At 42.3% G+C, this 27,520-nt stretch overlaps 2 protein-coding genes across 16 annotated transcripts in view; both read right to left on the bottom strand.

Annotated features, from left to right (window-relative positions):
• The window catches only part of CAPN3 (calpain 3), a 50,266-nt gene extending 39,255 nt beyond the window's left edge, over window positions 1-11,011 (bottom strand). For 2 of the 5 annotated variants that reach the window (XM_036923731.2, XM_057488737.1), the window contains exon 1: window positions 10,367-11,011. In XM_036923731.2, the coding sequence (XP_036779626.2) occupies window positions 10,367-10,675 (309 nt within the window). In that variant the 5' untranslated portion in view covers window positions 10,676-11,011. The remainder of the gene's footprint in view (window positions 1-10,366) is intronic. The other 3 variants (XM_036923729.2, XM_057488735.1, XM_057488736.1) reach the window with 2 other exon arrangements.
• An 8,256-nt stretch (window positions 11,012-19,267) lies between these two features.
• Window positions 19,268-27,520, bottom strand: part of GANC (glucosidase alpha, neutral C) — a 59,852-nt gene continuing 51,599 nt past the window's right edge. For 10 of the 11 annotated variants that reach the window (XM_036923734.2, XM_036923735.2, XM_036923743.2 and 7 more), the window contains 3 exons: window positions 26,216-26,328; window positions 21,613-21,716; window positions 19,268-20,926 (listed from right to left, as the gene is read on the bottom strand). In XM_036923734.2, the coding sequence (XP_036779629.2) occupies window positions 20,817-20,926; window positions 21,613-21,716; window positions 26,216-26,328 (327 nt within the window). In that variant the 3' untranslated portion in view covers window positions 19,268-20,816. Of the gene's footprint in view, window positions 20,927-21,612; window positions 21,717-26,215; window positions 26,329-26,764; window positions 26,928-27,520 lie in introns of those variants that run through there. The other variant, XM_036923746.2, reaches the window with a different exon arrangement.

The raw sequence follows: 27,520 nt of genomic DNA, 5'->3' as shown, positions 1-27,520 counted from the left end.
TTTCTTAACTGAACACAGAAGAACTAACCTTAAAGGAAGAAATAATGAATTAATGTAGAACTTTTAATTAGGAGCTTTTAATTAAGGACTTTTTAAATAAAAAATATCTTTCAGAGAATGAAAAGGCAAGTCACAAAGTGGGAGAAAATATTTATAGCACATCTAGCTAATAAATTATTAGTGTCCGGGGTATATAAAGAGTGCCTACAATGCAAGTTGAAAAAGACAAACAACAGAAAAACTAGCAAAAGACGTTAACAGGTATTTCATGGACAGCAAGATAAGTGATCAAGAAATACATGAATGTAGGAAAAGACGCTCTGCCTCGTTCATAATCAGGGAAATGCATCTTCTCACACATTGCTTGTCTGTTTCTGTCCCCGCCCTTCCCATTTCCAGCATTGTACTGCTGAATTATTTCAACTTTTTCACCATGGTATCTAGAACTTGTCTTTACCAGGACCCTCAGGAGGAGCTGCTGTCTCACGGAATAGAATGGGAGGCAGTCCTAAAATTATTTCTAGAATTGCCACTTTCACCAAAACTTATGCCCTGCCCATGCCGACGCCACGATGGCACTGTTATGGTTCTCTGCTGAGTGGAGAGAGGTCTGGCTCTCAACTGGGCACCTCCTTTTGTCCTTCAATGACCATCATTGCTATTTGTTGACTCATTATGCTAAGCATGTCATATGCAGTATCTCATTTAATCTTTACCACAACTCTATGAAAGTAGGAATTTTCATTTTCTTTTCACAGATGAGGAAACTGGGACCCCAGGAATGACCAGTAAGTTGCCTGAGGTCACATTGGAAAGAGATGAAGCTGGGATTTGTATCAAGCTTTTCTGATTTTGAAGCCTGGGCACTTCATCCCTGTGTCACACTCCTGTCCTTTGCTGCCTGTGCCAACAGTAATTGCTACCTAACCTTGAGCATTTCCTGGGGCTTTACAGATGCCAGCTCGGAACAGCCGTATGATGAGAATATCATTCTTCCCATTATAGAAGAGAAAAACGAAACTTAGAAAGCTGATGTGACTTGCTAATGGCAGAGCCAGGGTCCAGACCAAGTCAGTTTGGTTGTAAATACAGCTGTCTTACCCACTGTTACCCCCAGTTCTTCCTCTTTGTGGCTAGTCCAGTCTCCCACTTCTCTCTAACCGTCTGACAGAAGATGACACTACAGAACATATTTCAGGCAGACCTCCTGCCAAGCCAGGTTAACTGGAAGGAGAACTAAGACCCCTGAGAGAAGCTGCACAGCGGCGGGGCCCCGAGCCCTAGGAAGAGAGGGCCCACTCCATTTGTGAGTCTGTCCTGTCGTTCTGCTTCGTCCCTCTCATTTCACACTCGGCATGAAGTAAATTTTATTTTGTATAACTCAGGATTTCTTCTTCTCAGAATTGAGTAACACAGGTCAAATGACGCCCTGGCTGTGAAGATGCACAGGGTGCAGTATTAATTACAGAGGTGATAGAGCATATGGCAAAGGTCATTAGAGCAAGAGACCTCTGTGTCACCCCATGTTGTTGGGAAGTTTCCAACTTCCGATTGCCGATGCAGTGGCCAAGCACGGGGTTCCGGGCAGTCGGTGGTCAGCCAACCTCTACATTTCACCCTTTTACTTTAAATCCAACTCATACTAAGAGGAATGAGGACCTTTGAAGAAATGATTCATTCCAAGTCTGGGGCAAGAAATGTACAAGATGAGCCTGGGCATTTTGCTGTGGCCAGAAAACAAGGAAGCTATTGAAGATTAATGGGGTCATGTCACATGATACAGGCAACTTGTAGGGGGGCTCCCACTGTCCAAAGATGGGACAATTTGAACATCAAAAAGAATAATGACTATAAAGGATTAAAATATGCTGCAGTATTTCACTGATCACACTCTTAATTGGGTATTCTTTCAAGCTGTGATATTTAAGAATCCAGAGACCATAGGCAGCACAGCTGATTCTTGTTGTTCATGGAAGTGACAATCTATAAAGTTGGGGTGAATGCAGAATCAGTAAATATAGAACCATTGCTCCTAGAGGAAATATAGGGATAGATTCCTGTCAGTCTCTGATCACAACATTTTCATCAACCCACTGATACAAAACTTTATTTTATGTGTGTTTCTGTTTAAAGACACCTTGTTTATTATATATTATTGATTCATTAACATTGAACTCATGGCCAAAAGCACTGTAACTCACACCTGAACGAAGCTTCTCTAACAGCCTTCTTGCACTTAGGAACACCAGACAGCGTTTCAGCCCTACACTCAGGGGGCACTCTAAGCGGAGAAATCACCAACAGGAAGTACAAAAACGTGGCACTAAACGGACAATGGAAAAGACCTTGTTTACGGTCTGAGAGCTGAAGCAAGGAGGCAGAATCGTCTTGCTTGACTTCAGCTGGGAGTGTGCTCATAGGGCAACTCAAAATTTTCACTGCCCTGCACATGCCCACAGATGACCACAGAAGCTCCATGGGTATTGATTTTGGGGTTATAAATACATTTTAGTGAGTAGGTGAACTCTATGAATAATGAGGATGGACTGTATATAGATCAGAGTCCTGACCTCTCCAGTGCTGGAATAATCACAACCTATGGGGTAAAGCTAGTTGATCTGAAGCAACTAAAGAAAGGACGACGTTTTCATCATGAATAGGGAGAACTACTGAATAGAGGAAATCACTACCTCGATTTCACTGCGCTCTGCATCAGAGCGACACTGTGGCCTGAAGAGTTCTGGCTTCCAGGACGAGCTTCCCGGCTGTGAAAGGATGCACTGCAGGCTCTTGAGGAGATGGGGGCATCTGTTTTCCCTCCACAACCTTTAATCAGGAAAGAAACCCATCTACCTGCAACAGCTGGAAGTAGTTCCCAAACATTTTCAATCCTGTGATTTATAAGGAGTTTTTCTACTATATTCCTGGTGTTCCAGAATATATAATCAAATTCTAAAAGTTCTCATGGTGATTATTTAAACTTGAAGGTTGGATGAAAATGGTCAAGTGTCAGCTTCTCTTATGCAGAATGCTTCCCAGGTGTTGGCTGGAGCATCATGGTTCCCTGCAGATCCCACCTCACTCCAGTCTCCAAGAGGGCAGAGCCTCCTCACCTGCACCAGTCAGTGGGTACAAGAAAATGACAGTTCCTATGGCCAGGCTTCTCACCTGGCCCTGGTCAGCTTGCTCACTGCACACGTGTGGGCAATGTGTTATTATTGATTCTATATAAAGAGCACTGCCCGGTGCTCAGGGCTGTTTGGCTGCAGGAGAGCAGAGATTGGAGCTGTGGCAGTGCCAAAGACCTAGACTGAGATGGCTGTGCAGGCAGAGAGGCCCAGAGGCAGAGACTGGCTTGCTGCATGCAGACTCGCTCTGAGTGGACGGGATTCTAGCACTTGACCAGCCACTGTGGGAATAAAGTTGGGTATAAACCCTTTCACCCCAAGAACATTCCATTGTGATTTTTCAGTCTCACCAAATCAAGAGCGAACTTGCCTGGGTCTGAAACCCATTGGCAAGACAGGGGGTTCCTGGCAGTTTCTTCTTTTTGCTTCTTTGCTTCTCTCTTTCCCCATTCCATGCATCCAACACTCTGCCTTCGGGTGGGGGGCCTCTTGCCCTGTTGCTTCCCCCATCCCACTTTGGCTTCTGTCCTAGTTCACCTCCTTCTAGCAAGTAAACCAGCAATTTTGTTTGCTTTTTTCCCCCATAGGAAACAATTATATCCACCCCTCCAGAGAGAAATTACTCTCTCTGTAATTATAAGACTCTCCCTCACTTTTCCTTTTGAGTTTTCCTCTTGAAGAGAGAAGCTGAAGATCCTGCCATGCTAAGGATTCACTTTTCTCAAGTATATTTGATTAATATTTGTAAAACCTCAGAGATAATTTTGTAGTGGTAATAAGATCTAACCTTAAGAGTGTAATGATTGGTTGACTGATTTTGGTGTAATAGCCTTGGGACAGGGAGAAGTTGGTTTTGCCTGGATGGTGAGGACTTGGGAGGGGGCAGGAGACCAGATGGTGTGCTTGGATCCTGCTGAAGGGTGGCATGGGAAAAAGAAATGGTTCAGGAGAAAGGGTAGGAAGGGGATGGCATAACTGTGAGTCACATGGGGAGTTGGGGCCTTATTTTTCCATTCTAAGGCACTCCCCCCCTCCACACACACATTTTAATTCTCTGAAATTATAATGCATCTTACATTAAAAAGCTTCCTTCAGTTGAATTCAGCTGTGGTGGTCCTGACCTTCTGTGGACAACTGATAAGATTAAGAAAGTACCAACACCAAAATCTTCTAGACTTGGTGAAATATGGTTCATGATGAATTGCAGCTTGAGAAACTTATCTAAACTCCATTCTTAAAAAGATTCCCAGGTATGGGATCTACAGAGAATAAAGTCACCTGTTTGGAGTGTAAAGGGGCTGCTGTCTGTCTGGGAAATAGCTTTCCTCAGGTCCCGGTGTTGGTAGAAGGACTAGCTGGTCCGAGGAACATAGAAGAGCAGGGCTAAAAGCTCGGTCAGACCAACAGGGCACAGCACAGCTGGATATGGGCTGTGAGCACAGTGACAGGTGAGGGGGAGGGCGCACACCAGAGAAGTGGGGGTGATGTTGAGACCCAGCTCTGAGCTAGCAAAGGGTGGAGAAGCCCTGGCAAGATGGAGGGATGGGGCAGGATTTGAAGGGAAGAGGTTGGTTAGGCAGCCTACGGTTGAAGGTCCAGTCTCTGCCAGCAAATGATAAAGCACTGAGTCTGGGGATAAGGGGAAGGCAATCAATCTCCTGGACCCCAACAGCCAGTGGCAACAGAGAGCTGGGCAGAAAGTTGCTTAGGGGAAATGCAGAGTCCCAGCTCTCAGCACCAGGAGCTTGGAGGGCAGAGGAGGAAGGCAGAACAGATTTCCCAGAAAAAGCTAGGGGGTAAGTGGGAGGTGGCTGTATATCAATGATGCAGCACTGACTTCAATTCTGAGCTGTGAAGAAATTAATTAAGAGCTAAATAAGAAATTACTTCTTCTGGCAGAACCAAGAGACAGTGAGGCCATATCCATGGAGTGAAGTTTAGCCTCAGTCTGGTTTAACCTGGCTCCCATATAGAGTGGACTCCTCCTCCACAGACCTGATGAGGTGGGGCTGGAATGAGACGGAATTTACAGAAAGGTGATCCACTTAGGGGCAGAGATAGGGGAGGCTTGGGAACATGTTGGGTCTCTGCTGTTGGAGACTCAAAGGGAGAAATCCCCTCACAGGCCTCTAGCTTGATTCATGGATCCCACATCACCAAGGGTAAGGAGGGTACCAGACATACAAGACTTTGCAACTGGCCCCTCATTTCTCATTCCTCCAAAAGCAAAGGGGACCTGGGTTGCCCCTGATTTTGAGAGTGATTACACTGGAGTATGGAGAAATCTGATATGCATGAAGCAAGTGCTGGTGGGGAAAATGGGAGCATTTGCTTGCCCTCTTTTCTCTGTGGTCTTTTTAGCCAATCACTGAGGGAGTTGCCACATTCCCCAGCCCAATGTGATCCCCCTTTAGGTGGTCACCTTAATACTCGAATGTCCCTTGCATCTTCACACATTTTCTATCAGATGTGGATGACTGAAATTTCCTGAAAGGACAAGCAGTTGCCTGCCCCAGATAGGACTGTTCACACACATATTTCTCATGTTCAGTTGGATGGATTCATTTAGATTAGGCACAAAGTATTCAAATATATTGCTGTGGTTAATCCCTTGGTTGGTCCTAGGCACAAATGAAGCTGGAAAGATGTTTATGATGTTGCCTCTTTTAAGAGGCCGCTCAATGAGATATAGGTGCTGATAAAAACATTCTGGGTTTATTGGGCACCCGTATGCCAGGCACCCTGTCAGCCTTCAGTGCCCATTAACTCATCAGGTCTTCACAACCACCTGATGAGATAACTTCTTTTATTATGATTATTCCCCATTTTTTTCAGATGGGGAACTTGTGGCACAGAGAAAAGTACATGATCAAGATTCATCCAAGTGGTAGGTAGCAGGCCCAGGACCTGGACATGGATGAGACTGAGCTCTTAGCTACTGCACCATTCCATCTCCAACTCACCAAAGCTCTGCTTGCAGGGTGCAAACCCTCAGATGTCACTCAGTGCCTGTTGTGGCTTGTGGAGGCCCAACATGTGACACCTCATTTCCATGCCTGATTTTTGAACCAGTGGGGGAATAAGACAAAAATGTCTGGCAGTCCAAAATGCCACATTTGTTGTTAATAGCTCTGATATCGGCATCTAAATCTCAGAATTCATTATTAAGAGCTATGGTTCTAGAGCTGATTGCCTGGGTTCAAATCCCAGCTTCACCTTTTACTAACTGGGAGATTTGGAGCAGGTTATTTATTCCCCTGAGACTCAGTTTCCTCATTTGTCAGGTGGAGATAATAATAGTCCTTCCCTCACAGGTTTGTTGTCAAGACTAACTGAGTTACTATACGGAAGCACTTAGAATAATACAGTCATGTGGCAAGTTCTCAATCAAGATGAACTGTTATCGCATCGAAAAGACTAAGAACAACAAATGCTGGCGAGGATGCAGAGAAAGGGGAACCCTCCTATACTGCTGGTGGAATGTAAGCTAGTTCAACCATTGTGGAAAGCAGTATGGAGGTTCCTCAAAAAACTAAAAATAGAAATACCCTTTGACCCAGGAATCCCACTCCTTGGAATTTACCCAAAGAATACAATTTCTCAGACTAAAAAAGACATATGCACCCCCATGTTTATCGCAGCACTATTTACAATAGCCAAGATATGGAAGCAACCTAAGTGTCCATGAAGCAACCTAAGTGTAAATGAATGGATAAAAAAGATGTGGTACATATACACAATGGAATACTATTCAGCCATAAGAAAGAAACAAATCCTACCATTTGCAACAACATGGATGGGGCTAGAGGGTATTATGCTCAGTGAAATATGCTAGGTGGAGAAAGACAAGTGCCAAATGATTTCCCTCATTTGTGGAGTATAACAATGAAGCAAAACTGAAGGAACAAAATAGCAGCAGATTCAGAGACTCCAAGAAGGGACTAGTGGTTACCAAAGGGGAGGGGTGTGGGAGGGAAGGTGGGGAGGGAGGGAGAAGAGATGGAGGGGTATTATGTTTAGTACACATGGTGTGGGGGATCATGGAGAGAACAGTGTAGCACAGAGAAGGCAAACAGTGGCTCTGTGGCATCTTGCTGCACTGATGGACAGTGACTGCATTAGGGTATGGGCGGGGACTTGATAATATGGGTAAATGTAGTAACCACATTGATTTTTCATGTGAAACCTCCATAAGAGTGTATATCAATCATACCTTAATAAAAAATTAAAACAAAAAAAAAGATTAGCTGTTATCTATTAACCACTAGTAGCGGCAGGAGGCCCAGGACCTCCGCAGGACTCCCCACAGGGGCCTGACTCTGTCCAGCTTGCTGTAAGAAGAAGGCAGCTTGCTCCCAGGAAGAAAAGGGCTGGGCTTCACAGGGCAGGTTCTCTTTGTAAACCCTGTCAGGGGAGGAGAAACACCAGGAGCGTGTGTGACCGAAGCCCCCACCACATGGAATGAAACACGTGTTTGCCCCACACCCATCCCCAGTGATTTTGGGCAGGAGCCCATCAGTCTCCCCAAAGCCCTGTTCCAGAAGCCATCCTCTTGTGCCCAGGGGTTTGCCATCAGGAAAACTTGGCTTAACAATTGGGAAGTATTGTATGGATTGTTTGCCATCTGATCCTAGAAATAGACCATGTAAGAAGAGACTAGAGGGATGAGATCGTTTGGCCTGGAGACTCGGTGCATGCTGCTCCCTGAAGGAGGAGGAGTGTGTGGGCAACCAGGGGTCAGGGGTCAGCATGTGAGAAGGGTACAGGGGAGCCGGGGGCAGGGTCGGGGCCTCTCCTTTCAGGAGGGAAAGGCTGGAAGTGCTGCTGCATGCTACCTGGCCTAGAATCGCAGCTGGCCATGAACAGTTCATCATTGTTGCCTGACTGCTGTGAGCAGCATTTGACTGTGAAAGAAAATTCAGGTTGGTCTGCAGTGATTGAGTGCCTTAGACAGTAAAGGCAGGGAGGGCCTCTCCTAGGACAACCTCCTTTCCAGACTGCTCAAGCCTGGAAGAGGTCACAACATCTACGGAGTGCATGGAAAACAGGTTTCCAAGAAGTGCTTTACATTTCAGAAAGTTCTGGAGTCATTTCAGTGTTTCAAATTTCAGTCAATTTGTGTGACTTTATAGAGAAGTCATTTACCCTTTCTGGACCTTAACCAATTCACCTGAACGTGAGGAGGCTGGACCACATCTCTAAGATTCCTTCCAACTCTGACCATCTCCAAGTCTATATTCTAACTTAAGTTAATGAATCCAAGAGGCAGTGTTTCCCCAATCTTAACCCCAGGGGAAACAGAGACAGTTTAGCCAGGAGTGGGCTTTGCTCTCTGAACCTTTAGTGACGGTACAAAATTCAGAATTTTTATTGTTGGTGGGAGCATAATTTGGAGCAAACAGGTCTTCTGATGCCACTCACATCACACTGACACAGTGTTTTGGGGCCCATCTAGGGCCTAGAGCATGAGAGACCCTTAAACCATTTTTATTAATATGCAAGTCTAGCTTTTAAGACTAAATTCCACCAATGATTTCACTAAAAACAGTATTTCTAAGGTTTTTGTTTTTTCTCTGCAGTAATATTAGAAAAGGCTATCTTAGGCACTCCCAGCCTGGGAATGTGGGGCTGTCCTTATCTGTCAGTGGTCAACGCCCTCAGATGTGGTTTTTTCATTCACTACCAGCAGTTGAGTACTTATTGTGGGCCTGGCCTCTGCTGGGGGGTCCAAAGAGGAACCTAAGAGCAGGAATGGCCCCTGCTGTCAGCAGAGGAGGAACAGACATGAGAAAGCCTAAAGGAAGTGACACCTGAGCAGAGTTTGGAGAGCAGATGAGAGGAACAAATTCGATAAAAACAAGAAGTGTCTTCCAGACAGACAAACAACATGAAGCACGAGCAAAGGCCTTGAGGTCTGAGAGGACTTGGGGCAATGGAGCAGCCGAATGTGTCAGGGTGAGGGGTGAAGAAGGGGTGGGTGGGCAGATAGGCAGGGCTGGCTTGAGAAGGGCCTATACCTTAGGTGAAAGGTTTGGGCTTATTCTGTAGGCCTGGGGAGAGGAGAGATGGTGCCACTGAAGCTATTTCAGCAGGGATGTGACATGTCTTAGGACTATGGCAGCAGGGCCGCAACTAGGTTGGAGAATGAAGTTCCTTCCAGTCCTCTCGTCTCAACTGGGGGCCCTCAGGACAGCCACGGCCTTCCCGCACACTGTCAGGAGAGGAAAGGCATCCTTGTGGAACCCACAGGGTGAGAACATGGTTCCTGGATATTTCATGCCCAGTGAAAAAGAAAAATATGGCTAGTGGACAGCATTGGGCCTCAGGTTAAATATTCCTCAAGGAGGGTTTCTTCCCTCTCTAGGTTACTCTCCTGCCCTTATGATCCCATCGCACCCTGAACGCTCTCTCCTGACGGCGTCACTCTTGTTCAATGCCTGTCTTCCCTCGGGACTCTAGGCTCCAGGAGAGCAGGAAGTTTTGTTGTTTTTATTCGCCTCTGTCTCCCAGCTGATGGCCGGGTTTCTGGCTCTAGTAGACGCTCAATAAATATTACCTGAATTAAGAAGAGACATACTGGAGTTATGATCAGAGATGAGAGCCAGGGGAATATGATTTTCCTCCTGGTAGATCACTATAAATGAAACCCAGAGGCTGGAAGAGTTACCTAAAAGAGAAAGGTTTTAATCTGAGCTGTCCTGCCCTTGCTATGCATAGTTAACTCTGGGTTCCTTCCTGTCATTTGTGAGGTGAGGTGTATGGATAAAAACAATTGCTAAGGTTTCTTTTTCTAATCCTAACATTTTATGTATGAAAAAATAGTCTTTGCCTGCCACTCTCCTCTTTCCAGGGCTCCTGCGTTTCAGAAAGACATGGCTACTGGCGAACTAAAGAACAACATCATGATCTTAGCCGGAAAAGTGGAAGGAATCTTACAAAGATGCCAGATATTTAAACAGAGAGTGTAGATCTGGACTGTTAGAAATTTGTTCTGGGAAAGGAATATTTACTTTTATAGGATGAATTCAACTGAGTTCCAATTATAAAAAGCAAGAATTTTTTCAGGAAGAGAGAGAGAGAGCAGGAGAGCAATCCGCCCTGCCCCCCCGGCAGACAGAGGCCTTGGAGAGGCCACCAGGGCCCTTCCCCCAGCGCCATGTGCTGCGGAGGAGCCGAGGCGCTGAGTGGGAGGACTTCTCTGAGGGGAAAACCCTGCCAGCACCCGGGCAGCTACTCACCGGAGGTCTCCTCCAGACAAACTGGATGGGGAACTTCTGACTGTAAAAGAGAGAGGTCTCATCCGGTGGGAACTCAGGATCCAGATAAAGAACCTTCTTCTCCAGACATTTCTTGTGAAGATGCTCAAACTTCTTCTCTTTCCCTCCGATAATGGGAAAATTGCGGCTGATGATGGCCGAGTAGATGCCACTTGGGTTTCCGCCCCCAGCCTCGGTGGCCTTGCCCAGGGCTGGGCGGGGAATCGGCCCCGGGGACCTGGGCTCTGCCTCTGTCCGCGGGGCCACAGATGCGCTTATGGCGGTTGGCATGGCAGGCAAATTTGGAAGGAAAAGGGTTTTAAAGAAAGCAAGACACAGCTACCTTCAAGGAAAAGAAGCAACTGCAAAGGGGAAGTTGGAGTGATTCTGTCATCTGAGAGAAAAACGTCCGCATTCAATTCAAAGTTTAAAGCCCTTCAGAAGGTCGTCCAGCTTATATCCATCTTAAAAGCTGAGCTGTGATCCTGAAGCCATTAGTGTTCTGAGGAAGGAGCACGAAAGGATTTCGGCAGCAGCTTTACCTGGGGGCTGCTACCAGCAGCACGCATACCAGAGAGAGAGGAGAGCGAGCGTTGGGTTTCAGTGGCCTGAAGAAGCTTGAGCCAGGAAAACTAAAAATAGACATGAAGAAATATCAAGAGCGTGAGCACAGGAGAGAGGCTAGTGCGCTGCTAGAGCGCATGGCCAGGAGGGGAGGACCTGGCTGGGGACACTTCTGTGTTGTCATTAAGGGCCGGTGTTGTCAGGAAATGAAAGGGGAATATTTGAGGAAGCTGAACACTGAAAATTAGCAAAGAACTGCTGGCTGGTATGTCATTGAATCAGCAGTTATTTCAGACTGTCAAACTATTGGCCATCAGATTAATGGAAAAGATACTGAGTTCTAGGAGAATATCCTAGGCATTTTTGAGAACATGATTTTTACTTTGTAAAACTGTAGGATGTCAGAACATTATTCAGTTGGATTTGGCATCTCTTCTAGAATGTTTTGGATCAGCATTCAGTGGAACTGTCTGGGTGGAAAGTGCCATTTAGCAGAGTCCTCCTTTGAGAAAATCTCTGTCTCCTCTTGCCCACTTGACCTAGCCACCTCTTGTCTTTCTCCACCTCCAAACTAAACAGTGGGACGCAGCCTACAACAAGTGCCCCTAAGCACAGATCATTCAGGCATGTCACATTCGGCATCTGAGTCAGAAGTTGGAATCAGACACTGATACCAGGTTGGCCGTCAAGTCCCGGTATATCATACTGAAGGAGCTGCTTTCAGGACCCTTGGACGAGAGGGCAAGTGGCTCTGGGGGCAGCGTTGCCTGGCTGGCCTCTACCTCCCAGTAACTGCTACCCAGGCTATCAGGAGATGGCCACATCCCAAGTGTGGCTGAGTGGAGGCTTGTCCCAGACTGCAGCCCTGCCTGTTCCCCTGTGACCAATCTCATCAGCCCAAGGTTGGAGGCTCTGGGAGAAGGTGGGACGTGACAGCTGAAACAGGGAATACCACCAGGCTTGTCATCCCTGGGGGCGCAGCTTTAGGAGCCCCCTGTCTGGAACCATCAGCTTGCTCTCCTGCCCCTCTCAGGAAATGCCCACGCATCCTTACTCTTGGACAGGCAGACTAGGGGAGGGCGCCCTCTGAAGGCCGGCTGCGGAGGTTCGAAGTCTGGACCTGCAGCTTGCTGGCTGTGCCTGTATGACTTTAGGTGAGTTACTGCCTCCTTTCTTTCTCTGTTTCAGTGTTCTCACCTATCAAATGGGTATGACAGTCATTCTACTATTGAGTTGTAAAAATTAAATAATTTGAGTAAAACATTTAAAATAGTGCCCGGATCATCTTAAGCACTCAATAAATCTTGCTGTTGTACTTTGAGATATTTATGTTGTTAGAGAGTTACTATTACTTTGGGGTTAGGTCAGGATGAATGGCAGCCATATGTTGGTGCAAATCTCTCTGTGAGCATTTACTGATCGTCTTCCATGGGTACAGCAGGGGGCTGGATGTGAGCCTCTCTGGGTCACGTGGTCACAGTGCCTCCAACCAGAGATGTGCCTATCTGCAGTAAAAGAACCTCGAAAAAGACTGACTTCCACCCTCAAACTCACTAATGGCATGGAGAGCAGAGGGGGGAGTTTCCTTCCCTGACTGTCACATGTTTGAGTCCCAGCCCAGTTCTCTATACCATCTTGAAATTCACAGCACCAATCCACATTTTACTGTTTCTGCTTATGGGTCTTCCTGTTTGCCCGGTGTAAGCTCGGTGAAGGTGGGAACTGGGTCTCCACCCTCAGGATCAAGTGTCGAAAGGGCTTTTAATAAACTCGTGTTGTATGTCTGTTCAATGAAATTTCCTTATGTGAGGAGAGGGAGCTTACACTTATTGCTTTGCTGATGCAGTCAAAGTTTCTTGGCTGATTTGCCCCTGGGGGAGGTGCTGTCTCTGGGCCACACACATGCTGACCTTTCTTTCCTCGGCTCAGCCAGCTCCATCTGTTAGTAACTAAGATGCCTGTGTGGTAAGATGAGCCTCTCATCATAGCAGGATGGAAATAACAAACACTCAGTGCAAGGCATTATTCAATTTGCTCTACCAATTGTTGTGAATAAAATCCCCTGTAGATTAGCAGGTCCAAACTCAAGGTTTATTGCACAGCTGTAGAAACTCATGCTATATCTGGGAGAAATCCAATCTGAACCAGTGAACAAAGGGCAGATAACGGGCACATAAACAGCTGCACATTTCAGTTCCCAGAAGCCTCTTCAAGGATAAAGAACTAGTTTTCAGAACATATGTCAGCCAATATTAGGTAATGTCTGTGGCTGGAATGGTGTCTGTTGCCCCAACAAGGCCAATTGATAGTTTTGTATCACTCTCTTTACCACCAATAAATATCTCTTTGATTCAACATTGTTGGAAGGAGTGTATTTGCTTGTAGTATGGTATAACACCTACCATTCATTCAGTGCTACTTGTACTAGCTACTTCAGTTTTAAAAACTTAAGTTTTAAAGTAATTTTTAGACTTACAAGAGTTGCAAAGATAGGAGAGTTCCCATATACCCTTCACCCAATTCCCCTTCACATTTATACAGTATATGACCCTGGAAAGTGATCAAAACTAAGAGATTAATGGTAAAATGCTACTAACTAAACTATAAGACATATTTTGACTTCTTCAGTGTTTCCACTAGTCTTTTTTCCCTTCTGTCACAAGATCCAATCCAGGGTCCTGCATTGCATTTCATTGTTCTGTCTCCTTCGTGTCTTCCAATCTCTGATGGTCCCACAGTCTTTGTCTCTCATGACCTTGGTACTTTTGAAGAGTACTTATTAAGGATGTTGTAGAATGTCCCTCAACTTGATATTGACTAATGTTTTTTTTACATTAGTCTGAGGTTATGGATTTGGGAAAGAAAATCATAGAGGTGATGTGCCCTTCTCATCAAATTCTATCTGGGAGTATATAAGATTGATGTATTTTATTACAGTTGATGTCAGCCTTGATCAGTTGGCCAAGGTGGTATCTACCAGGTTTCTCCAAAGTAAAATTGCTCTTTTTTCCTTTTCATGTATATAGAATATATTTTTATTAAGCTATCATTGATATGTAATCTTACAAAGGTTTCACATGAGCAACATTGTGGTTTTAACATTCACCCATATTATTAAGTCCCCCCCACCCCATTGCAATCACTGTCCAATAGCGTAGTAAGATACTATTGAGTCATTACTTGTTTTCTCCATGCTATACTGCCTTCCCTGTGACCTATCTATATTGTGAGTGCAAATTAGAGTGCCCCTTAATCCCCTTCTCTCTCCCTCCTCACCCACCTTCCCTCACCCCTCCCCTTCGGTAACCACTAGTCTCTTCTTGGAGTCTGTGTCTGCTGCTGTTTTGTTTCTTCAGTTTTGCTTCATTGTTATACTCCACAAATGAGTGAAATCATTTGGTACTTGTCTTTCTCCACCTGGCTTATTTCACTGAGCATAATAACCTCTAGCTCCATCCATGTTGTTGCAAATGGTAGGTTTTATTTTCTTATGGCTAAATAATATTCCATTGTGTATATGTACCACATCTTCTTTATCCATTCATCTACTGATGGACACTTAGGTTGCTTTCATATCTTGGCTATTGTAAATAGTGCTGTGATAAATACAGGGGTACATATGTCTTTTTGAGTCTGGGATCTTGTATTCTTTGGGTAAATTCCAAGGAGTGGAATTCCTGGGCCAAATGGTATTTCTATTTTGAGTTTTTTGAGGAACCTCCATATTGCTTTCCACAGTGGTTGAACTAATTTACATTCTCACCAGCAGTGTAAGAGGGTTCCCTTTTCTCTGAACCTCGCCAGCACTTGTTCCTTGTCTTTTGGATATTGACCATACTATCAGGTGTGAGGTGATATCTCATTGTGGTTTTAATTTGCATTTCCCTGATAATTAGCATACATAGAATACTTTTAATCTGTATGACGACCCTGCAGGTTTGATTAACCCCACTTTACAATTAAGGCAACTTGAGATATCTGCTGTGTTTTCACATTTAAGTCATGGAAAACTCACGGAATTTTAGAGATTATCTCTTTTCTTCAACCAATGAGGAAACCAAAGCCTCAAGAGATTAAATGCCATGGCCAAGATCACTTGGCCAGCTCACTACAGAACTAAAGTAGACCCCAGGTCTCTTGATTTCCAGTGGAGGAGTAAATGCAGGACTAAGACTCCAATAAAATGAATTAGGCATAAGCTCTCTGGATGCTTGCATATAAATATTTAGGGATTCCTTTCCTCTAGTTCTGATTGGAGGGAAATCTAACACCACAGCCCTGCTGGAAACAGCTGTCAAGAAGCAACTCTCATCCTGGCTGGCCTTGCTGTGGCGCTGCAATCTTTAGCAAGGCTGGTCATAAGACAGGCAGATCTGATATCAGATGCCAATGTCTCCTTTATTTCTACTGATGTACTAGTTATATAGCTTTCATTGTCTGTAACACAGTAATCTTATTACCATATGGTGGTTGCCATAGAGGAGGTGGGGATGGGTGAAATAGGTGAAGGGGAAAAAAATGAGAATGTTTGAAATCTTGATCTGGGTAATGGTTGCAGGAGTGTATACACATGTCAAAGTGCATCGAGCTGTACAGTGAGATGTATGCATTTTACTGTATGTACCTCAATTAAAATGATAATCTCTTTCCAGTGGAGCTGCTGATGGCTTGCTATTCCTGGGCAAAAAAGTTATTTTAGTCTAGAGTGACCCCCCCCTTGGAATTATGTGACGCATTCCAAGGGTTTGGTAGATGGGAATCTTAAAAGCAGAGTGGAATGCTTGATGTTGTCATAGGAATTCCATTACTGGGAAAGCTTTCAGGTAGGATGGTCAATTATCAAAAAAACCATTAAGCTCCAGATATTTATGTGTTTTGACTGTGTTTCTGCTGCCTTTCATTTTGGTATCTTGATATGGAAAGGGAAGTGAAAAGCTAAAAGGAATTTTGCACACAGACCAAACTGCAGAACTACAGTCTTCCCTATGACTACAGTGATCTGATTGACTGCTTTTAGTTAACCAGGATACATAACTTGGCATAACTTTAAGGCAAACTCATGGTGACGAGCTGTGCCTTCTGCTGTAGGGGTCCATTAGGAGAATGGCTCCATCTGGGTGGGTCCTGGTCACCTTGGTGCATAGCATAGGACATGAGCCTGGAGGTCACTTAGCTCTGAAGTGTGCTGTACCCCAGAAGATAGTCCCGCAGGCCCATCTTAAATGAAACGAGACTCCTTGAGCAGGGCCTGTGTGGATACCTAGTGACACCGGAGCCTACATCCTGGGAACCCTGCTGTCAGGAACTGACCGCCCCAGAGCCACCACAGCCGGATCATCACGATGGCATAGATCTGGGACAAGAAGGAAGGTGACCAAACAGAACTTCCAGATGAATGAAGGACTTGCCCTGGCCGCTATACAGGACCTCTGCCGTAAATAAATGCCTGCCATAAGCAGGTGAATACCCTCCTGCAGTTTCCCCAGTCGGCTCCTGCAGTCAGACCAGACCTCTGTGGTGAAGCGACATATAGTGCTGCCATGGTCTGGGTGGTAGAGGATCAGCAGGTGCCGGCCTGGTTTCAAATGTACATCACAGTGGTTCAGCAGTCACCCATGATTAACTTATGCTGTGACTGTGAATTATTGTGCCCTTTTATCTCCCTGCACCTGCCCCAATTCCTCCCCTTGGTAACAACTAGTCACTTCTCAGTGTCTATGAGTCTATTGCTGTTTTGTTCCTTCTGTTTTGCTTTGTTTTTATATTCCATAAATAAGTGAAGTCATATGGTATTTGCCTTTCTGCACCTGGCTTATTTCACTGAGCATAATACCCTCTAGCTCCATCCATCTTGTTGCAAATGGTAGGATTTGTTTTCTTCTTATGGCTGAGTAATATTCCATTGTGTATATGTACCACATCTTCTTTATCCATTCATCCACTGATGGACACTTAGGTTGCTTCCATGTCTTGGCTATTGCAGATAGTGTGTCAATAAACATAGGGGTGCCTATGTCTTTTTGGATCTGGGATTTTGTTTTCTTTGGGTAAATTCCTAGGAGTGGAATTCCTGGGTAAAATGGTATTTCTATTTTTAGTTTTTTGAGGAACCTCCATATTGCTTTCCACAATGGTTGAACTAGTTTACATTTCCACCAGCAGTGTAGGAGGGTTCCCCTTTCTCTGCATCCTTGCCAGTATTTGTTGTTCCTTGTCTTTTCGATGTTGGCCATCCTGACTGGTGTGAGGTGATATCTCACTGTGGTTTTAATTTGCATTTCCCTGATGATTAGTGATGAGGAGCATCTTTTCATGCCACCACTTTCATTTTTTTTTTTTTAAATAATTATTTTTTATTGAAGGGTAGTTGACGCTCAGTATTACATTACATTAGTTTCAAGTGTACAACACAGCACCACTTTCATTTTTAAATGTTATTTTGAAATAGTTTAAAACTTATGGGGAAATTGAAAATACAGTATAGAGTTCCTGTATACCCTTTACCAGGTATTCTAATTGTAACATTTTAACACATTTTGCCTATTTTCTCTGTCTCTTCCTCTCAAATATAAATTTTTTGAGCCATTTGAAGTCACAGATATGAGGCCCATTATCCTTAAATACTTCAGTATTTCTTAAATACAAGGAAATTCTGTATAATCATAGTAAAACTCTCAAAATTAGGAAAAGTACTATGTAATCTAAAGATCCCAAATTTTTCCAACTCTACCAATAATGTCCTTTAAAGGTCCAGAATCCAGCCCAGGATCACCAATTTGTTGTCATGTCTCCTTAGCCCCTTCCATCTGGAGCGGTTCCTTAGATCCGTTTTTCACAGCTTCCTCATTTTGAAGAGTATAGGATGTCCCTCAATTTCAGTTTGTTTACTGTAACTTTTACTTAAATGAAATCCCTCGGAATCATTTCTGTGTTGATACTAATGGATTGTTATTTTAGTGGTTGCCTAATATTCCACTGAATGAAAGGGCTGTATTCAACTAATCCCCTTTAAAAGGACATTTAACTTATGTCTAGTTTTCCACTGTATAAACCACATTGCAATTAGTAGTTCAGAGAAACTTACCTGATTTTTATGAAGTGGAATTGCTGGGTTAAAGTGTGGAAATTTAAAATTTTGACACTATTGCCAGGTAGCCATCCTGAAAGATTGTATTTATTTATAATTCCACTAATGATGCATGAGAATGCCTATCCCCAAACCAATCAACATCAGCCTTGGACATTTTCACTCTTAAATCTTGGCGAATCAAGCAAAACAAAACAAAAAATCATTTATTTGATTTTTAATGAGGCTGAGCATCTTTAAAGCTTATTTTGTCTGTTTCAATTTCTCTTGAGTTACCTTTGCCCATTTATCTGTTGGGCAGTTTCAGTTTTTAAAATGATTTGTCAATTCATGCCTAGACATTTAAGTCTTGAAGGAAAGATACATCATGTATTCATTTTAGAGCTTTGTTTGAATCACTGTCTTAATGGTTCTAATTTCTTACAGAAAACCGAGTTTCCTGGGAAAACATATCAAAATCAGCCACAGCAAGGTAACTGAGCAACTGTAGGCCAGCTCAGGCCAACTCTCTGGCACATAGCTTCAGCAATAGGAGGTGGGTAAAATGTGAGAAGTGCTAAGAGCAGACAATTAAAAACACCCAGACTGCATTTTTCCCACTCAATGTCTCTAGTTAGTTTCAGTATAGTTCTGGTCACCACAGAGCCATTTCCCACTAACTTGCTCTATTAATTCTTATTTCATTCCTTCCTTCAAAAGTATTTTGGATGGAAGAATGGACATGCCATAAATGTTGATCTGAAGATAGGTCTTAATTACTCAGCTTAAACTGCATCAGCAACCATCATTTACATTAGGTAAGAGCACTCAGTTTTCAGGCTAAGCCTTACTGTAGGTTGGCAAGAGAAATTTCTTTTATTAAAGTATCATTGATATACAATCTTATGAAGGTTTCACATGAACAACATTATGGTTTCAACATTCACCCGTATTATCAAGTCTTCACCCCCCCCACTGTAGTCACTGTCTATCAGTGTAGTAAGATGCTATAGTGTCATTACAGCGGGGGAAATTTGAAGATGGGAAATACTACTTCAGCTAATGTAGGCTTCTTCCTTTTTCCATAATTCAAAACTTACAGAAATAGGAGCAAAGAATCTGCATATGTCTATATTTGCAGCTTATATTTGATGCAGAACTCAAATCTCAACTGATAAAATGTGTCCATGAGGAAATGTACAGTGTTTACTACAGGGAAGAGTCCTATGTAAGAAAGGTAAATCAGAAGCAAATACATTCAATCCTCACTTTTTAATCAGTCAACTCCATCATTTAAGCAATTACAAGCAATAGTTACGGAAAGCCAAGTACAAGGTGCTCAGGCAGATATAAGACAAATATAACATGCTCTCGAGGAACATACAATCCAGTAGGGGAACAACACAGACAAACCAGAGACATGAAAGGACCATCCCTGAGAATGCTAAGTAGAGCACACATTATAAGTGGGGCAGCATTTCAGAGGAGGGCAAAATCACTGCTCCTGGGTCCAAGGGGAGCTGGGAGGGTGAGTGTCATCAGAAAGGCTTCATGGAAAAGTGGGCCTGGGGTTGGGCCTGGAGGGATGGTAAAGTCTGCAGAGGTAAAGGGGAGGTGGCCGATACCGGGCCCATGAGGCACGGAAGTGGCAGCTGCCAAGTGGAGGAAGCCCGATAAGGACTGTGCATATGGAGGGGGGCTGAGGGCGTGACGCTGCCCAGCAGATGCTGTGGTGGAGAGCAGGAAGTCACTGGGGGTCCAGAGCAGGGGGCATCCTGAGGGACTGGGATGTTATAATGCTCTGTCCCATGCCTAGCTGTACTGGACTCTGAAGCAAAAGGAAAACTTAGTAATTTTGATCCTGTCTTTATTTAAAATGTTGCTATTTTGTTCACCATGGATTTTCTTTTGCATTAATTTTGATTTTTTAAAATATTGCATTAAAATTTTATTTTTTGATTATTGCATCTTTAGCCCAGGCAGGTGCTTCACTTGCCTCATCCTGTCCCAGCCTTGTGTTCCATTTCTGAGGGTTGGTGGGGACATGGGTATTTGTTTTATTTTATTAATTATAGCTTACTCATGTTACAAATATTCTTTGGTTAGTAGAAGGTATTAAATAAAAGTAAGATAAAGGAACTAGAATTTTGAGATGATGAATTTAGAACTTTGGAGCCCAAAAAAGCATGACAAGGAAAAGAATTCTTTGTGCTTCCGAATCAATCTCTAGAATAACTCCCTTTTGCTGTAGTGTATGTAGTGCAAGCAGAAAAGGGTTGTTTTGCCCACACAAAGTGGGCAAAGGACAGCTGGGGGGGCGGGCAGTGCCAGAGGCTGCTGTCCACTTGGAGACAGGCCCAAGCAACTCAGCTGCTATATAGCCAGAGCGACTCTGATGCGTGGCCTGAGGCAAGCTGCCCCAAACAGGCCACGCAAGGGGGGCTTGGCCATGTCTCACATGCAACAAACTCGTCCAGCCGGGCCCAGAGAGAAGCTGTTTGCTGGGCCACAATGCTTATCACAGGGCCATGGCCCAAGAAGCAGTGGAAGATCTACAAACTCTGGAAATGTCTCAGGGCGGCTTGTACCTAGGAGGAAAGGTGACATTTGACACAAAGAGGATTACGTGTACAACTAAAAATGTAAAATCTGAAAAGTCTGAAGTCTATTGTTTGTTAGTAAGCTGGAGACTGGTCAAAGACTATTTTGAGCCAGAGAAGTCAATGAGTGCGCGGCACAAATCTCCAAGAGGGCCAAGGGGCAGGCCGCCTCCTTGTGCTCATCACCAGGGGCTCTTCCCAGTCATTTGATGTGGACTTCCCAGTCAGCACCAATGTTCAGTGAGAGCTTCTCCAGGCTCAGGGTAGATGTTTTGGCACAGTATGTAAAAGCCACAGGTTGATCTTTACCATCTAAATTTCAAGACAATAAAAAACATCTGATGAGTATCTAGGAGAGAACAATCTTTCCTCTGAATCTGAAATGTTTCTGACGATCATAAAACCTCATATCCCACTTAGGAGAATCCAAATCAATAGCACTTTTGCCTGTGAGTTTCCATGAAGTTTTTTTTTTTTCTTTTTTTTATTGAAGGGTAGTTGACACACAGTATTACATTACATTAGTTTCAGGTGTACAACATCCATGAAGTTTTAAAACATGAAACATTCCACTGTTTTCAGTCCAAGATTGGTGGAAAAGAAACTGTAAGGAACAAAGTGATTTGTCCAAGAAATTCAGTAGGTAAGAAAGGATGTATCCCATCCTATTCCCTTTAAGAAACTCCATAAACATGAGTGGGATTCTCCAGGGCTTCAGATATCTACAGTTTAAAAAAATATTCAGAGAAGCTACACTATTACTTCAAGCCCCAAATAATTTCCCTTAGAAAAATATTAACGGCTTACAGAACAGAAAGATCAGTTGATAAGGAGAAGCAGGATGGCCTCATTCCCTCTAGATACTAGCTTATTTGACCTCTATCAGAAAGTGTAGAGCACACTTGGCTTAAGCATATTATGTCCATTTTAAGAACAATCATCATCTCTTCACTACAGACACTTCATTATTTACAAAAGCAAATGGCCTGTTTCCTCACCAGGTGAGTGGGTGGTCACAGCAGATGGCTGCTTCTTGAGGCCTAGGATAAAGATCTTCTCCACCACATGCTTGCTGGGATAATGACCTCTCTCATCAGCACAACTGCAACATATGCAAATGGCATTAGGAAAAGATGAACAGAGGTTTGGACTGGTTACCAGGTCAATATTCCTGGCCTTATGCACTCCCCTCCCATCTTTTCCTACAGAGGCACGAACCATATAGTTGTCATATTTATTAGGATAAAGAGATGGAAAAGATGACTCTATGTGCTGAAGGCTAGCTAGTCACTAGCCAAACCAATCTCTCTTCAACAAGACATTTGGAGAGAAATCACCTAAGGATCCTGAAGTCATAAATATGACTTGGATATTGCAATCAATTGTAAGAAATCAGATACTCAGTTATTGAATAGATGAATAAATGGGATTAATGGGAACTTAAATAGAACTCTTCTTATTTTTTAGAGAAGAAAAGGAAAATGAACAATAAAGAAGGGAGGGTCACGGAGTGACTGAAAAAATACTCCAGAAGGACTCCAGACCAAAATGGCGACTACAGAGGTTCCTGAATTTCCTTCCTCCCATGGATGCACTGGATGTAAAGCTAAAAATGGAGTGATTCCCTTTGAGAGAAATCCAGAAACTAGCTAAGTGACTCCTAGACATCCAGAATCTGGGAAAATACCCACATCATGATGGGTAGGAAAGGCTGAGACCCATTCTTACCATAACCCTCATCCCTGTCATGGTGCCACACAACTGAGAACAGATCCCTAACTCCCAGCTTCTTGCAGAGTGAAGGGTTTGGACCACACTTTTAGCACTCCAAGTTTTAAGGCTCCCACCCAAGGGATGGGCCCTCAAATCACCTAGCTCTGATAGCCAACAGAGTTTGCATTCACAAGTCCCACAAGATGATAGCAAACAAAGAAGCAGTTGTTAATGGATGTGATGCAGCAATCCCCCAAGGCTCAGAGCAGAGAAAGCAGGCAAAAGCACCCATCTCCCAGTTTTTCCTTGGAAGGGGTTTGACTACATAATTTCCCAGTTACTGCCTGAGAGACAGCCTATATAACTAAGGGCTGACTGCTATCCTCCCCTTTGGGACACTGATGGGTCTTGGCACACCCTCAACTACCAGGAGCCACTACAAACAAAGATGACAGCATGGATAAACAACATGCTACTGAACAACCAATGGGTCAAAGGAGAAATAAAAACATACTGTGAGACCAATGAAAATGGAAATACAACATACCAGATCTATGGGATGCAGCAAAAGGAGTTGTAAAAGGGCTGTTCATAGTAATAAATGCCCACCCTTAAGAAACAAGAAAAATCTCAAGCAAACAACCTAATTCACATCTCAAGGAGATAGAAAAGAAGAACAAAGGCCAAAATTAGTAGGAGGAAGAAAATAATAAAGATCAAGTGGAAATAAATGAAATAGAGACTAAAAAGACCATATAAAAGATCAATGAAATTAAGCTGATTTTTTAGAAAGATAAACAAAAATTGATAAACATTTGGCTAGACTCACCAAGAAAAAAAGACAGAACTCAAAGCAAATAAGAAATAAAAGAAGATATGTTACATTTGATACCACAGAAATACTAAGGATCATAAACTACTATGAACAGTTAGTTATACACCAGAAAATTGGATAAGCTAGAAGAATTGGATAAATTCCTAAATGAATCATGTAGAAACAAATACTGTTTCTGAATATTGAAGCATGAAAAAACAAAATCTGAACAAATTACTAGGAAGGAGATATGGAATCAGTAATCCAAACCTCCTAACAAAGAAAAGTCCAGGATGAGATGGCTCCACTGGTGAATTCTAACGAACATTTAAAGAATTAATACCAATCCTTTACAAATTCTTTAAAAAAGTAGAAGAGGAGGGAACATGTCCAAACTCATTTTACAAGGCCAGCATCACCCTGAAACCAAAGCCAGTAAGAAAATTACAGGCCAATCTCCTTGATGAATACAGATGTAAAAATCCTCAACAAACTATTAGTAAACTGATTTCAACAATTCATTAAAAGCACCACACACTGTGATCAAGTAGGATTCATTCCTAGAAGGCAGAGATGGTTTAATATAAGCAAACCAATAAATGTGATATATCACATTAACAACAGGAAGGATAAAAATTCTATGATCATTTCAATAGATGCAGAAAAAGCATCTGATCAAATTTAACACCCATTATGATTTTAAAGACTCTCAACAAATAGTGGCAACATACTTCAACATGATAAAGACCATATATGGGAAACTATACAAAAGTTAGTATCATACACAAAGATCAGGAATAAGCTGAGGATGCCCATTCTTGTCACTTTTATTCAACGTAGTAATGGACATCCTAGCCAGAGCAATTAGGCAAGAAGAAGAAGTAAAAGACATCTGAATTGGAAAAGAAGAAGTAAAACTATTTTTGTTTGTAGATGACATGATACTATATGTAGAAAATCCTAAAGACTCTACCAAAAAACTGTTAGGACTAATAAACAAAATCTGTAAAGCTGAAGAATACAAAATCAATACACAAAAATCAGTTGCATTTCTATACATTAACAATGAACTATTGGAAAGAGAAACAATCCCATTTATAATAGTATCAAAATAAAATGCTCAGGAATAAATTTAATCAAGAAGGAGAAAAAGCTATATACTGAAAACTATAAGGCATTGATAAAAAAAATAGAGGAAGACTCAAATAGAAAGATATTCTATGTTCATGGATGGAAGAATTAATATTGTGAAAATATCTGCACTACTCAAAGCAATCTACAGATGCAGTGCAATACCTATCAAAATTCCAAAGGCATGTCTCACAGAATTGAAAAACAAACCTAAAATTCACGTGGATCCACAGAAGACCCCATATAGCTAAAACAATCTGAAAAAGAAAACAAAGATGGAGGCATCATAATTACTGACTTCAAACTATATTACAAAGCTATAGTAACCAAAACAGTATAGTAATGGCCTAAAAACAGACATAGATCAATGGAACAGAACAGAGACACAGAAATAAACCCATGCATACTGCTCAATTAATTTTTGACAAATGAACCAAAAATATAAAATGGGGAGAAGACAGTCTCTTCAATAAATGGTTTTAGGAAAACTGGATATCCATATGCAAATGAATGAAACTGGACCTCTATCTTATACCATCCACAAAAATCAACACAAAATGGATTAAAGAATTGAATGTAAGACCTGAAACCATAAAACTCCTATAAGTGAATATAGGGAGTAAGCTCCTTGACATTGGTGTTGGTGAATTTTTGGGATTTAGCACCAAAAACTTTTTTTATATCAAAAATAAAATAAACAAGTAGGACTACATAAAACTAAAAACCTTCTGCACAACAAAGAAAACCATCCACAAAATGAAAAGGCAACCTATAGAATGGGAGAAAATATTTGTAAGCCACATATCTGATAAAAGGTTAATATCCAACTATATAAGGGACTCATACACAAATATCCCAATTAAAAAATGGGCAAACAACATGAATAAACATTTTCCCAAAGAAGATATGCAGATGGTCAATAGGTAAATGAAAAGGTGCTCAATATCACTAATCATCAAGGAAATGCAAATCAAAACCACCATGAGGTATCACCCCACACCTGTTAGAATGGCTACCAGCAAAAAGACAAAAAGTAAGTGTTGATGAGGATGTGGAGAAAAGGGAACTCTTGTACCCATTATGGGAATGTTAACTGTATGACTGCTATGGCAAACAGTATGGAGGTTCCTCAAAAAATTAAAAACAAAAAATTAAATCCAGCAATCCCACTTGGTATATATCTGAAGGAAGTGAATCACTGTCTGGAACAGATATTATTCAATACAGTATTATTTACAAGAGCCAAGATATGGAAGCAACCTTAGTGCCCATCGGTGAATGAATAGATAAAGAAGATGTGGTATACAGACACAATGGATTATTATTCATCCTTAAAAATGATGGATATCCTATCATCTGTGACAACATGGATGAGCCTGGAGGGCATTATGCAAAGTGAAGTAAGCTAGACAGAGAAAGCCAAATCCTGCATGATATCACTTATATGTGGAATATTTTTTTAAAAAAAGAAAGCGTTGACCTCAGAAATAGAGAGTAGAATGGAAGTTGCTGGGGGCTAGAAGATGGGAGAAATAGGGAGAAACTAGGAAAAGGGTATAAACTTTCAGTTACAAGATAAATAAGGCCTGAGGAGCTAATGTATAACATGGTAACTATAGTTGATAATACTGTATTGTATAACTGAAATTTGCCAAGAGTAGAACTTAAGTGTTTTCTCACTAAAAAAAAAAAAAAAGGATAAATATGTGAAGTAAAAGATGTGTTAATTAACTTGATGGTGGGACTCCTTTTACAATGTATACATACATCAAATCATATTATACACCTTAAATATATTACAAATTTATTTGTTAATTATATCTAATGAAGCTGAAAAAACATAAATACTGTGCAAATGGCCTTCATCAATAATTGCATTTGAGGATAGCAAGAAGATGGCAATATTTATTTAAGAAAGCACACGGCTTTTTAGCTGTCATTACCTGTTCATTAAAACATCTGAACAGAATGAAAACTTCCTGTGCAAGAATTGCTTCTGGTGGAGGTATTGGAATGAATGGCCATCATCCAAATAGAATTCACCCATGGCAGAACCCTGGGGAGAGAAAAAAATAACAGGCAGAGAATGTGTTTATATAACTGTTTTTTAGGAAGAGAATGTCACCTCTTAAAGGAAAATAATAGATAAAATATTTGTGAAAAGTAATGTTGAACAAACGCTTAATATTCAAGCTGTACAAAGTAATCATACAAATATATACATCCAATACCCATTAGTGAAATAATATAAATAAGGAAGTCACATAAGAGAGGCATGAAGAGTTAGGCCTTGCTGGAAGAAATTTAATCCAGGAAGCATGGTCAGTGGCATAGGTGGCTTCTCTGAAAATACTATCCTAGAATGCGACAATAGGGCAAGGAAGGGTCACAGAGTGAAACTGAAGTTAAAAAAAAAAAGAGTATGTAATGGATGAGATCAACTATCTTTAGAGGACCCTGTATTTAGAGAATGATATCTAGTTTCTACTTACTTTTAGTAGGTGGACCCCTTTTGTATGTCAAACAATGTCATAGCATTCCATACGGCACTTTACTGTTACTGATAAAGCCTGATCTGCTATGGATCTCAAGTCTCGTATTTATTCTATGGCCTCGCATGGGCCTGACGCCCATATTTGGCCCAAGAAGACATGTCTAAGTGAAATTGATGGAAAAGAAAGATGGAAGAAAAAGAAACCTTAATTATTTTATAATATTTGCATAACAGTAAGAATTTGTGTTTGGTTCTGTATTTGGGCAAATGGATAGGAAAGGAATTTGCTACAGGTCTCATTTGGCTCAAAAGATCTCAAAAGGACAGATCAATTCTGCATCCTTCCAAGATTTTAGCTGTTTGAGCCATCTGAGGAGATGTCATTGTGTGGGGATGGTGTCCCTGAAACGTTGCACAGACACAGGTACCCTTTTACAGGAGAGTGAACTTTAGGGTGTGGCAGGCTGCCCACGGCCCAGGGAGCTTTCAGAAAGTCCAGGGGTAATGAACGCCAAGCTGCACAGTACCAAGGGTCACAGTGCCCCAGAGGAAATTTTCTTATTTCTAGTTCTCAGAGTTCCTTTAAGAACAATTCTAGGCAAGTCAGACAAGCTGCACAATGATTCAATGGTTCAAAATTTTGATTTCCACACAAACATCAGAAACACCTGCCCCACAGATGGGGTTCATCACTTTTATACAGTATCACACTCAAAAGGCTACCACCATAAAGAGAGTAGTAACAAATGAGATG

This window comes from Manis pentadactyla, chromosome 11 (assembly GCF_030020395.1).
Source record: "Manis pentadactyla isolate mManPen7 chromosome 11, mManPen7.hap1, whole genome shotgun sequence".
In the NCBI taxonomy this organism is placed as follows: domain Eukaryota; kingdom Metazoa; phylum Chordata; class Mammalia; order Pholidota; family Manidae; genus Manis; species Manis pentadactyla.
Note: the sequence above shows the minus strand (reverse complement) of the source record. Positions and strands in the feature narration are given on the sequence as shown.